Source organism: Chlamydotis macqueenii, chromosome 6, assembly GCF_036417535.1.
Source record: "Chlamydotis macqueenii isolate bChlMac1 chromosome 6, bChlMac1.mat, whole genome shotgun sequence".
Classification (NCBI taxonomy): Eukaryota; Metazoa; Chordata; class Aves; order Otidiformes; family Otididae; genus Chlamydotis; species Chlamydotis macqueenii.
In genome coordinates, this window is record NC_141561.1 from 8477935 (window position 1) to 8490646 (window position 12712).

At 36.0% G+C, this 12712-nt stretch overlaps 1 protein-coding gene across 3 annotated transcripts in view; it reads right to left on the minus strand.

Annotated features, from left to right (window-relative positions):
- SLC35F5 (solute carrier family 35 member F5) overlaps window positions 1-12712 on the minus strand; it is a 28188-nt gene that overhangs the window by 15117 nt on the left and 359 nt on the right. For 2 of the 3 annotated variants that reach the window (XM_086750638.1, XM_086750636.1), the window contains exons 2-7: window positions 10159-10229; window positions 8856-8936; window positions 5457-5598; window positions 4113-4256; window positions 1870-1932; window positions 255-336 (exon numbers count right to left, since the gene is read on the minus strand). In XM_086750638.1, coding sequence (XP_086606764.1) covers window positions 255-336; window positions 1870-1932; window positions 4113-4256; window positions 5457-5591 — 424 coding nt within the window. In that variant the 5' untranslated portion in view covers window positions 5592-5598; window positions 8856-8936; window positions 10159-10229. Of the gene's footprint in view, window positions 1-254; window positions 337-1869; window positions 1933-4112; window positions 4257-5456; window positions 5599-8855; window positions 8937-10158; window positions 10230-12096; window positions 12202-12712 lie in introns of those variants that run through there. The other variant, XM_086750637.1, reaches the window with a different exon arrangement.

The following is a 12712-nucleotide window of genomic DNA, read 5'->3' on the forward strand; positions in this document are numbered from 1 at the left end:
TTCCCTTGAGATAAACATAGGCTGGATCTGTAGTAACCAAGAAAGGTAAACTGAACGATAGGCCTATGTTTTCTCTACCTGAAAGTAAATATATGAGACTGCAATTCATGCAATAAGAAATTTGAGGGGGAAAAAAAAAAAAAAAAAAAAAAAAAAGAGGCAAGTCCTGCAACATGACAGCAGTAATTCATTCATTAAAAGTAATTCATTCACTAAAGAACTAACATTTCAGCATTCCGAAAATCTTTACTCACTTTTCTCTGCATCATTATTATTACTGCCACTTTTTTCAGTTGGCAAATCATGAAACTTTACAGGAACATATAAAGGTTCACTCTGAAATGAATCAGTACAGAGTAAAAATACAGTTAAGCAGGGTATTTAAATTACAAGCAGTAGAATTAATGTAGTGTATTAGAAAACTAAATAAGAAAGCTTGGTGAATATTAAAAGAATCAAATTTAACAAAGCGATTTTGTACACACTGGATAGGCTTGTCAAAAACGTTCACACGTAATCTATATTTTATATTAAACATGCTGGTAAAATGCAGTACTCAAAAATAACTGTGCCCTTTTGTGTACACTCTCACAAAATTAATCCCCAGAAAATTCAAACCTACTGATTTCAAATTAAAAATAACTCATTAGAAATCACAAGTCATTTCATTAGGTCTACAGCTTCTGTCCAAATGATAAATTAGAAACATAAAATACATATACAAAGATTAATACATACTCAATTTTCCTCCCATGACCCTAAAAAGCTCATGAACTAGAACTAAAAATAAAAAAAAAATTGGGAAAGGAACTCCCATATATAAAGGCACTTAGTAGAAGTTTGAATTGCTTAGAATACTTCTAAAGCAATAAGCTTCAATCTGCTTGTTTAAATTAAATTAATAAACTGTAAGAGTGAAAAAATAAAAAAGATCTGAAGCTGCATTTTCATTAGGCTCTTTGTTTAGGACGAGAATTTTTGTGGATGTTTAATTGAATGCAAAGTTGTCCAAGGTTAACAATGAATTCTGCTTCAAAAGTCACATAATCTTAATGAACTGAGCAGACTAAGAAGATTTTATTCTTAAATGTAGGTAAATAAAGTTGGAAAGAAACAAAGAATGAAATGAAGACTACTGAAAAAAAAAATCTCTCTTCAACTCCCTATTCAGTATAAAATACCCATATGGAAGTTTGTCAACACTCAATTGCTTCGCCCTACTCTGTTACAGATACAATGCAAACTTTTAAAGTTCTGTGTTTTGGATACATTTCTGCATGTGGCCTCTGATTTAGGTATGTAGATAAAACAGCCCTCTGTGAGCAACAAGGGCATAACAAACCATCATTTATGGATTACGGAAACCACCACAAAAACAACTATCTGGCAATGCAGCTTATCAGCAAAATACCAGTACTGACATTTGATTCAGTGAAGAGCAGTCACTCTGTTCACTGGAACGAAGAAGGCAGTCCCTTTCTCTTTCAAAATGCAATGCAGGACCACAATACTCAACTAACTGAATGATTTCATTGTGGATTTTAAGTCTGGAAAACTGTTTGGCTTTACCACTAGCTATCCACATTTTGCTTTGGCAGCTATTGCGTGGAATATGTAAAGGTTTCCTTTGTATGACATAAATATTTATTTCACAACCTACCACAGAAACATTCAAGTAAGTGTTTCATTGAGTTGAGAACCTCTTTTTCCTCATAAGAAGCAATGCCATTATTTACAGCACTTCTAAGTTATCAATTCTCTTTGCAAAAAACTGTTACATTTAAGACTACCATATTTTAAAGACAAGAAGTTAGGATAATGGTGTCATGTTACTGCAAAGCATTGACGTTCACAACTTAATGCACTTACCAGAGAGCTGTTTACAGCGTTATCTGTTGTACAAGCAGCAAAATAACCTTCAGCATCTGCAAACTAATTACAGAACATTAAATGTAATAATCTATCAAGGCAGCGTTATTAGTAACTTATTTTTTTGATAACAAGTTTTTTGAATGCCTTTTTCCATAGTTCTGTCAACTCCCTCTCCCCCTCCAGACCTCCTCCTGAATAAACAAGAGGGCTTACAAGTTCAGCAAATAATTTCAGTAATTCTCTGTGCCTCTTGGAGAACTCCACTGAGTTCAACTACCCAAATATCAATGCAGAGTCAGGCTATTAGAATGCCAAAACCTGTAAAGTTCAGTCTTAGCAAGACATGCTTCACTCAATTATTGTGCATGTATTAATAACAAGCCTCGTTTCTTCATTTTATTGAGGCAAAGTTCCTTTGCATAAAAACCTGGAACTTTGCCTTAGTTTCAACACGACTTAAATTAGGATGAGGTTAAGTATCATTTTTCCTCTTCCCTTCTGCATCTTAACAAGCACTGCTAGCCCTGTTCCCTGACCAGCAGCTTGCTGTTCTACCACGGTGCTAAGAAAATTATTAAACAAAGCCTCTAATGTGGAAGAGAGCTTAAAAAAGTTATGAGTGTTTACTTAAGTAATCATTATTGAAATACAAATCTATAAATGTATAATTTTTGTTCCAGATTAATAAACTCAAGATATTTTAAAGGGACTTGTAATAATTACACAGTTGAATATTTAACTAAACCCCAGGGGAGAGGGGGGTGAATTTTCTAACTGCACACTACAGTCCTGTCTCTGCACTGGTCTTCTGAAATATACTAATACCAAAAGTCACACACAAATGTGACAGATCCATCACGCTTACTCATCGCTGTCCAGTTCACAAGTTCATATTACCTCTTTCTTTGACACAGCACTGCACAAGATTCAGTTGGTCAATACAACCACTACAACTCACACTACGCTACTCACACTAGTCCTTTATTCTACCCATCTGCTCTGATTAATACATCTCATCAGCATAATTCCTCTCTACAACTAATCATTCTTCAGTGCCATCATCATCCTTATTTGTCATTACTGCCATGAAAGAACCTGCAAGTCTGTTTACTTCCTCATTATCTTATTAAGATCCTAACAGCATCAAGTCTAACACATGCCATACAATGCACAGACATTTGGTACTGAAGACTGACCTACCGAAAATTATTTCAAGATACCAGCCCATTTGAAGCGTTCTATGTATGTAACACTATTTCTTATAAAAAGAAAGGTTTAGGGTTTTTTGTTTTGTTTCATGGTGGTGTTTTTTTTTTTTAAATCATTTGGATTAATGCCATGTAACACTTCACTTAAAGTATGCTATGCCTACAACTGTCACTATCAGTAAAGTCTAATATATCCAAAAGAACTGAAATCAGTTCCTTTTATACAAATTATTTTCTATAAGGACATGTTGGTTAACAGGATGTTCTTGGATCACCTTTTCTGTTATTTTAATGTAAGATTAATATGAGGTCAAATGCTTTACTGCTTCCTGAGTCCTGCTGTTCAGCATTCTGAAACACTGGCACAGAACAAGTGCTCTTCCCAGCATCTCTAATCTCCTTGGAAAAAAATTACATATTTCTGTAACACGACAGTGATTTTGGACTCTAGCACAAACTATGCCTACTTCTAGAAGAGGCAACAGAACATGAAGGTTATAAAAATACAATATTAACAACTACAAAAAAGTAATTCTACCACCTTTCCTGAATACAACTTTAAAAATTTCAAAACCTCTTAGCAAGCAGTTCATAGTTCTACCAGAGACAAAGAGTCAGTAATAAAAAAAACAACTAGAAAGTTCAAATATTAATTCCATTGGTTATAGATGTTGGAGAAGTAAGAGAACCAATAGCCAACAGGGGTGGCTCATACACTCTTCTCCAAAAGAATTATCCTCTGCAACTGTTCATGATAAAATACTAAGCTAGATGGGTCAATGGTTCAGCCCAATAGAGTATTTCTTATTATTCCTAACACATCTCATATTGCTTTTTCCTTTCTTTTCTTCCTCTCAGAAGACTACTATTATGACTGCCATGTCCTCCTGTGCTGTGATTCGGTTTATAATTGCTTTTCTGAAAGCACTATTTCAAAATATGTAAACTTCACCTTTTCTCTAGGTTCTATTTTTAAGGTTTTTTTCTGTACAGCTTCAAATATCAAAACATTTATTGAGTTAAAATACTTACAAAAGCTGCATGCCTTCCACGAAACCCCCGAGTACACTGTTGTCTCCATGGTTTCCAAACAATAAATCCCAAGAGGTATAGAACAAACATGGATGTTTTTGCAAATGTACTGAAAAATGGTTTGTTGTACTTTGTAAAAACATACTGCGGAAAGAAAATAATTGCAGTATCCAAAATTACCAGTTAGGTGAGAACTCACAAAATGAATGAACAGGTTTAAGTATATAGTCAGTTCCCAAAATGACAGTCCTGCGAGTACAGGTTTGTATGACCATAAGACACAAGTGGTCCTACCTATTCTGGTGCTACCCCCGCCCAAGACATCTTAAATGCCAGCAAGGCAGCATTGAGCCATTTTGTAGGATACGAGGCCAGCAGAGAAAAGCTACTTACTAGTTGTATCTAACCAAGTAACACCTTGTCCCTGCTCCTTGCAGGGGGGTTGGAGTAGATGACCTTTGAAGGTCCCTTCCAACCCCAACCATTCTATGATTCTATATGCTACTGAGCTCAGATAGGACTGAAAATACATTTACATACAAATATTTTCTAAATGAAAGACGACTGTTATAAGCAATAGCATAGTAATCACAAATCAGAGATTACTTTAAGTAACAGTTCAGTATCAACGTTATTCCACCACCTCATTAGAAAAAAGTTTTATTAACATAAGAGCATGTCAAGCACATTTTTATATGCTTAGTTTCAAAACCAATATAGAATGTAACAACTTAATGACAGTTCAGAAACCTGAATTTGACAAGAATTTATTAAAAACCTCAATTTCCATTGCTAAAGCTCTGCTTTAAGTCCTAAACTTAACATGAAGTAAATACCAGATCAGTTTCAAGATAGTGAATAAATGAATTAGATTACGAAAAACTCATCTGCAATTATTGGGCTTAAACTCCATGACGTGAGTCCTTTGGTCCGGGACTTCTAGATGTTCTGAACTATAACTTAACATACCACCTAGCCTGCAAAGTTACAGCTCATTTACTACTTCTTGAGGAAACATATGGGCATTATTTTAATCAATATGGCAATAAAAAAAAATAACTCCCTGATTACAGTACACAGTTATCAGCTTATGTTGTTTACTTTTAAAGTCATCAATAACACCTTCTGTCTTGAAAGCAAGTCACTGAGTTGAACCTGTTCGTAACTTCTAGTAGATACAGGTTAGTTCACTAACCCAAAGGATATTGTCTTTGCTATACTGAAAAGGTGATTAAACATTACACTAGAATACTCATTGACTGTTTGAGTGACCATGTTTCTGCCACGTCTTTCTCTTAAATAGACTTTTATTTTCCTTTTTAAGATGCATGGAACAATACTTACAGAAGTGAGTTCTGAAGAGGCAACCCATATCACGTCAACAAGGAGAAGAATGACAATTCCTAGAGCCATTCGCCTACGCTGAGTGGATGAACTGCTCTGGGAGCTCATTCGATTCATGATAAAAACCCACACCATTTGTAACCTATTCAAGATTGATAAACGAATAAAACCCAAGAGATTACAAATGGTGACATAAACAAACAAACAAAAAAAAGGGAGAGAGAGAGAGAAAAAGCAGAAAAACAGTAGGGGCAAGTGTTTCATACACATGAAATGGAGCTAATATGCCAGGAAGCATACACTTATGTTTGCTACAAAGCAGATCTTTCACAGATCCGTCATGAGATTTTCAGAGACGTTAATGGCAACTAGAAAGTAAATATAGACTTCAAGAATTTAATCAACTGTTCTACCACCAAAGTAAGCAAAAGTAGGTAAAACATGCAATGCCTTTTTGCACTTATTTTGCGAGTTCTGCAAAATTTGAAACCACTATATTTTGCTAAATTCAGACACTTTAAGCTGACAGTAGAAATTATTTTGATGTGCTGTATCAAATATAATTCTACTAAAAGTAGTCAGAAACATGTTTAAACTTGAGCATTCAACAAACATTTCTGAAAACAGAGCAACACATTTGGGTAAACTATGATCCCCCAAACTGTAAAGTGATTCAAGAAGAAGTAAAAAAAAAAAACAACAAACAAAAAAAAAAAAAAAACAACAAAAAAAACCCCACACCCAAAACCCAAAGAATATTTAATTGTAAGTTTACAAAATTCAATTACACATACACTTGAAAGATTTATGTATATATTTGGTAATTTATTAAATACAGGTATGCACCAATTCTAGTGAAAGCCTATCAAGCTAAGAGTAAGCACACAATACATGCAACAGAAAGCTTTGCCTATTAAAAAAAATATACTCCAAACACTGATAATTACTTTGATTGTGCCCCAGTTTGTTACACATAGGAATAACCAACTAAAAACACTTCATATTCTGAGAAATCAAACCTACAGCAGTAAACTAGGTTTAAGCTTGTCATCTAGTACAAAAGTGCCTTGAAAAGTCATGTAGACTTGCCAGAAATTACAGCATAAACAAGTTTGGATTTTGACACACATGAATCTATTATCCTTTTCATATACACACCTCACAGTTCCTAGAAGTCTTTGTTCAACGTAGTAATAGAAAGGTCTCAATTTAAGCAATTTGAGGGAATTATCAGAAAAGCACAGCTGAGTTTAAATGCTCACAGCCAACTGCTTTTACACACTGGAAGAGTAAGAGTACACAGCGCAACAGAAAATTCTGGAGATACAGCTTGGGCTGGAAAAATGCCTATTAGGAAGACAGCTATCTGCAGTTAAAACATTAAAATGTATGCAGATGTGTACTACAAAAGTGTGTAAATAGATCATGACCAACCTGCTCTCCTTTTTCTTCAGTAGGCAGAGTACTTCTGCTTTATTCAATGCACAGAGTAAACACAAAAGAACAGAACTGATACTGTTTGAGTTGGCCAAAAAAGTGGTAGATCATGACTTCTGACTTTGCATAACTTGCTCTAAAAATAAGTATTAACATTTACTGAAAATACCAATATTACGCTAAGAGATCACTGAAGTACCTTCCAAAAAATAAGAAAGGCAAGGCAAACAAGCTTATGTTTTTAAAATGAAAGCTACATGATTTATTCTTTTTTCCAGACTAGCCTGTTCCTCAGATTAATGATTTAAATGCTTAGATACGCCTGAGTGCATTTGGGATCACTGAATTGTTTCCCACCTTTGACTCATGCTTCTCCTCTGCAATACAGTCTCTGCCATGTTCAAATCTTGCCGCTTTTTCCTCCATTTCGCAAAGGGCTTCTTCCCAAAGAAAAATCAACAGGCAGAGTTTCTGAAGTATAATTATACCACTAGGTCTATGCTGATATACTCTGTGTGGGCATCAGCTCTGTATAATTACTCTGCTTTTCTGATAAAATGGTGGGACTGACAAAAGCAAGTAGAAGTCTGTAAGTAGGGAGGGGCACAGACATGAAAGACTCAGCAAGGAATCAGAGCTTTTATTTGATACAGAATAAAGGAGGAAACATTTGTTCTCAAAGAGAGAATAAATACGGATATTATCTTAAACTGAGTAGCTAACAGAAAGGTTTTTGTGCTTGAAAGCTTATAAGAATTTTTTCAGTTTTTATGAACTGGTCTAATAAATACTACATACTATATTCTACAAGCTTCACCTCCATTTTGTTATGACTAATAGCCTACAAGACAAGCCATGATATTAAGTTATACTATGTATAGCCTACAGATTGCATGTTTGTGCAATATAAGGCAAAAATTCTAGCTGGGCATAAAAGAGTTCCAAAGGACCTAGAAGAAAGAAATCTCATTCCTTGTTAGGCTACAGCACAACACATGAAGTGGTAAGCTATACACAAAACAGAAACCGCTCCAGCTTCCACCAGTTATGTGCTGCAGGTAGGAGGCGGAGAGGTAGCTGGAGACAAGAAGGAATCACAGTAGCCTATCAATTTGACATCTCTACATCACATGCTTGCATTCCTAGCTCTTCTGTTCTCACCACAAACTTCTCCAAAGCATATAGCATGTATACATGGTGCATAGAGATGATGTAAATTCTGCAGTTGCTTCATATTGTACCCAACCTGTCCATATTAGCCTCGTACAAATCCCTTGCTTTAATATCTCTCATCAGAAAAGTAAAGAACGACAAAATACCTAGCACTTCCTAGATAAGAGATTACACATTAAGTTCTTCAGAGTGTAAGTACATGTCACACCATTTCTTTTCTGTCTACGATAAGAAGATTTTAAAATTGTAACTAAAGAGCCCATACTTATGTCTTCATGTTTTTTATATCTTACAGTAATAGCAGCTATTACTTTCTCATCTGACTGCAAAGTGTCTGTTTAACACTTCTGTGTGCCTAATATAGCCCTCTGTTTGGTTCTTCCATAACAGGGAAACAAGCTTAACAAGAAAGGGTGACTACAAAGTCTTCATCATGCAGCAAGGTGCACCTTCAACCAGTAGTTGACTAAAAAAATTATGAAGTGGCAATATTAAAATGCCTGTAACATCCAGCAGAAAATCAGAATCCTATCAAAACTTAATATAAAAGTTTTAGGATAGAATTAAAACCTGTAAAACTTCACACAGAATGCAAAGACAGAAAGAAATTACTACTTTGAGAAGTTTTAGACAGACTATCCCGCTTACTGACAAAGCACCAGTATTCACAAACTTGTAATGAAATACAACTCCACACATTCCTTTATATTTGGCTTCTCTACGTTGACAGCATTATGCTCTGATAAAAATAAATATTGAAAAAATAAGATTGACTTTTCTCATACATACCTTCTACAAGTACTGTAAAAAAACGGACAAAAAATGCTGGCTAACAAGCTTCACACATCATGTTGAAGTGAAGATAGTCTCCTAAAAAGAAAAAAAAAAAAAAAAAAAATTGCGTGCATGTGCATATTATGCACTTACCTTTCATCTTTGCAAAACATTTTCTAAAATTTCAAGTTCAACAAGTGTCTGCTGCAGCTCAAGTCCTAAATGTTAGGGATATATGGATATAGAATATACGGATATAGAAAAATGCTAGCAGGACAGCACTGAACTGCAAGAAAACAGGGAGATTTACTATTTTTGATATTTCAAACAACATATTCAGTTAATAAGGAAGCGATCATAAGAGGCTCACATGAGAAAGAAGCAGCTGATGATGTTCAGTTCCCATTTTTAAAGCTATGCAGAGAAAGGCCCTATTTCTTAAGCCTACAATCCTAAGCAAAGAAATCAAACGTTAGAAATAGGAAGGTAGTGGAAGAGCACATAGGCTCTTGGGCCTTAAAATAGTCTAGAAAGATAAGACACTTCCATATTATTTATCATGGAAGCCCTGGATCTCTCCTTAAACAGATACAGTATTATTATTGTATAAAGAAAAAAATAGAAAGAAAAAAAAGATGCTCAAAAATTGTACTCCTTATGCACACTAAACCAAATATCACTAAGAGAACGACACCATTCAGTTGCTAACTTTCAGTCCCTACTCAATCCATATTAGCTATACTCAAGTAACCAGGTGCAGAACTTGCACCTAAATTCGGTTTTTATGCAAGACATATATCTTGCCCTCTATCAGCATGCAAGATCTGCTGTGGGCTCCAGTCCCGACTGAAGCTGATTACATAGAACCCTCTTCAACGCTTACTACCAATAATTAACTCTTTTCAGGATACAGATAAAAGGTTAGTACATTAATACAACATCTGAGACCCAAAATGAGCACTGTACAAGACACTACTCTGGAAGAACATAGCTTCACCCTTGCAAAACATTTAATTCATCAAGTGCACAGTTGTGATAAATTTAAGCCACCAGAAGACACGTAGGCTGAAATAGAAATCACAGTTTAAAGTAAATACAGTATTCTACCCTATTAAATATAAAGGAAACTTCAGCGTACATTTACCTTTTGTTCCTATTATTAGGAAACAAATCTACTTTACTCATGGTATCACTTTTAATATACCAGTTGAAATTTGACATTTGAAGAAATATTTATTTAAAAGCCACTTCTTAATATCATTATTGTTTTCAGAAAATAGCATAGAAATCTTTTAAAGTACTTTTAAATTTTATTTACCACTTTAAAAGTGTTAGAGTTGGGGCTGTCATCTTGCAGAACCATTTTTCAGCCAGTTACATGAAGATGTCCTGAAAAAAAAAGAAAAAGATAAACAAGATAAACTACTTTCCTTGTCATGACACTGTATTTTGTTTTTAAAATGTTATAGTACCCTAGATCACTTAAGCTGAGTCATCGCTTTAATGTACAACACATTTAAAAATAAATAAATAAATAAATAAAAACAGTTTCACTACGTAGTCCACAACGTGCTTTCCCCCCTGGCTGATTACACTAAAGCCAACAGGTTCAACTGCCTGTCCAGTTCCACAGCTCTGAACATACAGCAAATGACTTGAGGACACAATGTATAACTCCACCATTGATATTTCACATGCAATCTTTATTTCTAGAGCACTAAATGTTTCTTTGTGCAGTTTATCACTTTTTTTTCATATTAAAAGTTCAACACTAAAAGAGAAAATCATATGAAGTCCACAAAATATGAAGTAATTGTATGAAGTACATTTACTGGTAATATTCTCTTCCCTAATTGTTTTGCAGTTCTTTGGAACTGCAAAATCATTGCAAAACTGGAGTACTGCCTCTAGCTGTTCTACAAGGAATGCCTCCCCTCCCCCAAAATACTCATAACAGGAATAACAAGAGACCTAGAACAGCAGCTCAGTCACAAACTATGGTGCAAGTCAACTTGAAATTCTTCCTTGTATTTACTCAAGATTATTTCATATACAATTAGAAAGACAACATACCAAGATAAGGTTTGCACACACAAAAAGTTTCAGTATTTCCAGTTATACTGGCTGCTCCAATAACATAAGTTCTGGGATACAACACCCCTTCGCCCTCTTAACATGTCCTGTCATCAGGTGGTTCTCATTTCATATTTGATTACTTTCAAGATAAGATAAACAGAGACACTGCTTTGATTCTAATGAGAAAAATGCTGACAGTAAACTGGCAGATGTTTTACACCCATTCTTCTAAATCTGGAAGCGTACATTAACATTGATTTTAACACAACTCTGACCTCCTCTCAACTTTCAACGGGTATCACAGGATGACAGCAAAAGCAAGAATCTTCAGAAGATGTGAAAAGGTGAGCCTTATGCAACATGACAATTATATTCACTACAATCCTGTAATCTCTACTCAAGTAAAGTTTCCTGTAGAATTTGTGGAATACAGTGAAGTACATGACCTAAAAAAGAAACTGAAGCTGAGTTTTCCATGCCACTATTGAGTACTCCAAGTAGAGATCACCGTTCCTAGCTAAATAAAAAAGTTAAACACCAAAATTTGCAAAGAAAACACACTAATTTTAGTACCAAAATAAGATAATTTAGCTTCACAAAGAGACATTTCAGGAATCTGGCAGCACACAATATAACAGTCATACTATCAACCTATTATGGCACAGCTGGGTCTCGGTGTCTAAGGAATAAAAGGAACACTTGAAAGAGTTTCCTATTCAGCACTTATTCAAAATTCATGAAACAAAGTTTCAAACAAATTTTCTTATACAGAAATAGTAATGCAGAGTGTTAATCACAAGCATTCTTTGGAGCCTTTACCAGCTACCAGATTATCTAACCACTTCTCCAGTTCATTCATACAGCATCCCAGCGTGACTACAATCCTGTTGGACACGAACATCTATGACCGCATAAGTTAGAAACAGACTTGTTTCAGGTTAGCAGAGTGAAAGTTGACCAGTAGAACGGACATAGCCCTCCTCCTTATGCTCTTCTAACAATAACAGAAGAAAAAAAACTTTATGTCAAGCTGCCAAGGCCTTTTAAGTGTTACCACATACAGAGCAATCTCTTAGCCACCAGTAGCTATATATTTAATGTTAGCTAAGAATTACAAGTGACATCCATTCACATGCTACCCATCTAATCTTGTCTGGTGCAAGATCTAAACATATGACACCTTGTCACAGGATAAACAGCCATGGATCTCTGATAAGAACAAGCACAGCAGCCTTCCAAACTGCAGCTCACTCTTCCATCTGAAAGCTGAGCCTTCCAGGCATGCCAGAAATAGACAAAATCACTGCATTCACAAATGTGCTTTCAGAGTGAGTGGGGTCTTCCCTTTCCTTCCAACAGGTATCTTTGGGGAACAGCAGCACGAACAAAGAAGAAAAAGACATGAGTAAGTCTCCTTAACACACTCAGAAAAAGTGGATGCCTGAGAAGAAGGAAATATGGCCCAAGCCCTGGGGAACACAGAGGAGGAAGAACAAGTCCTGCGCTCGCACGTAAAACAAACACTGCAGACCGCGGGGGGAAGGAGAGAGGCAGCCCAAGCAGGGGGAAGCAGGACCTCCTCGCACCTCGGGCGAGGCAGGGCCGAGAGCTCGTCACCTGCCAGCTGGCTCCCGGGAACGCGGAATCCCTCCGCACACATCCCCTCCTTCCCGGGCAGGGCGGGCACCCTCGGCTGACTGACGCGCGGAGAGGAAAGCGCCTTCTCCAGCACTGCTGACACCGACGTGCGTGGGATGGGGCCGGGGTCCCGCAGACGCAGGAGAGGGGAGGGCAGG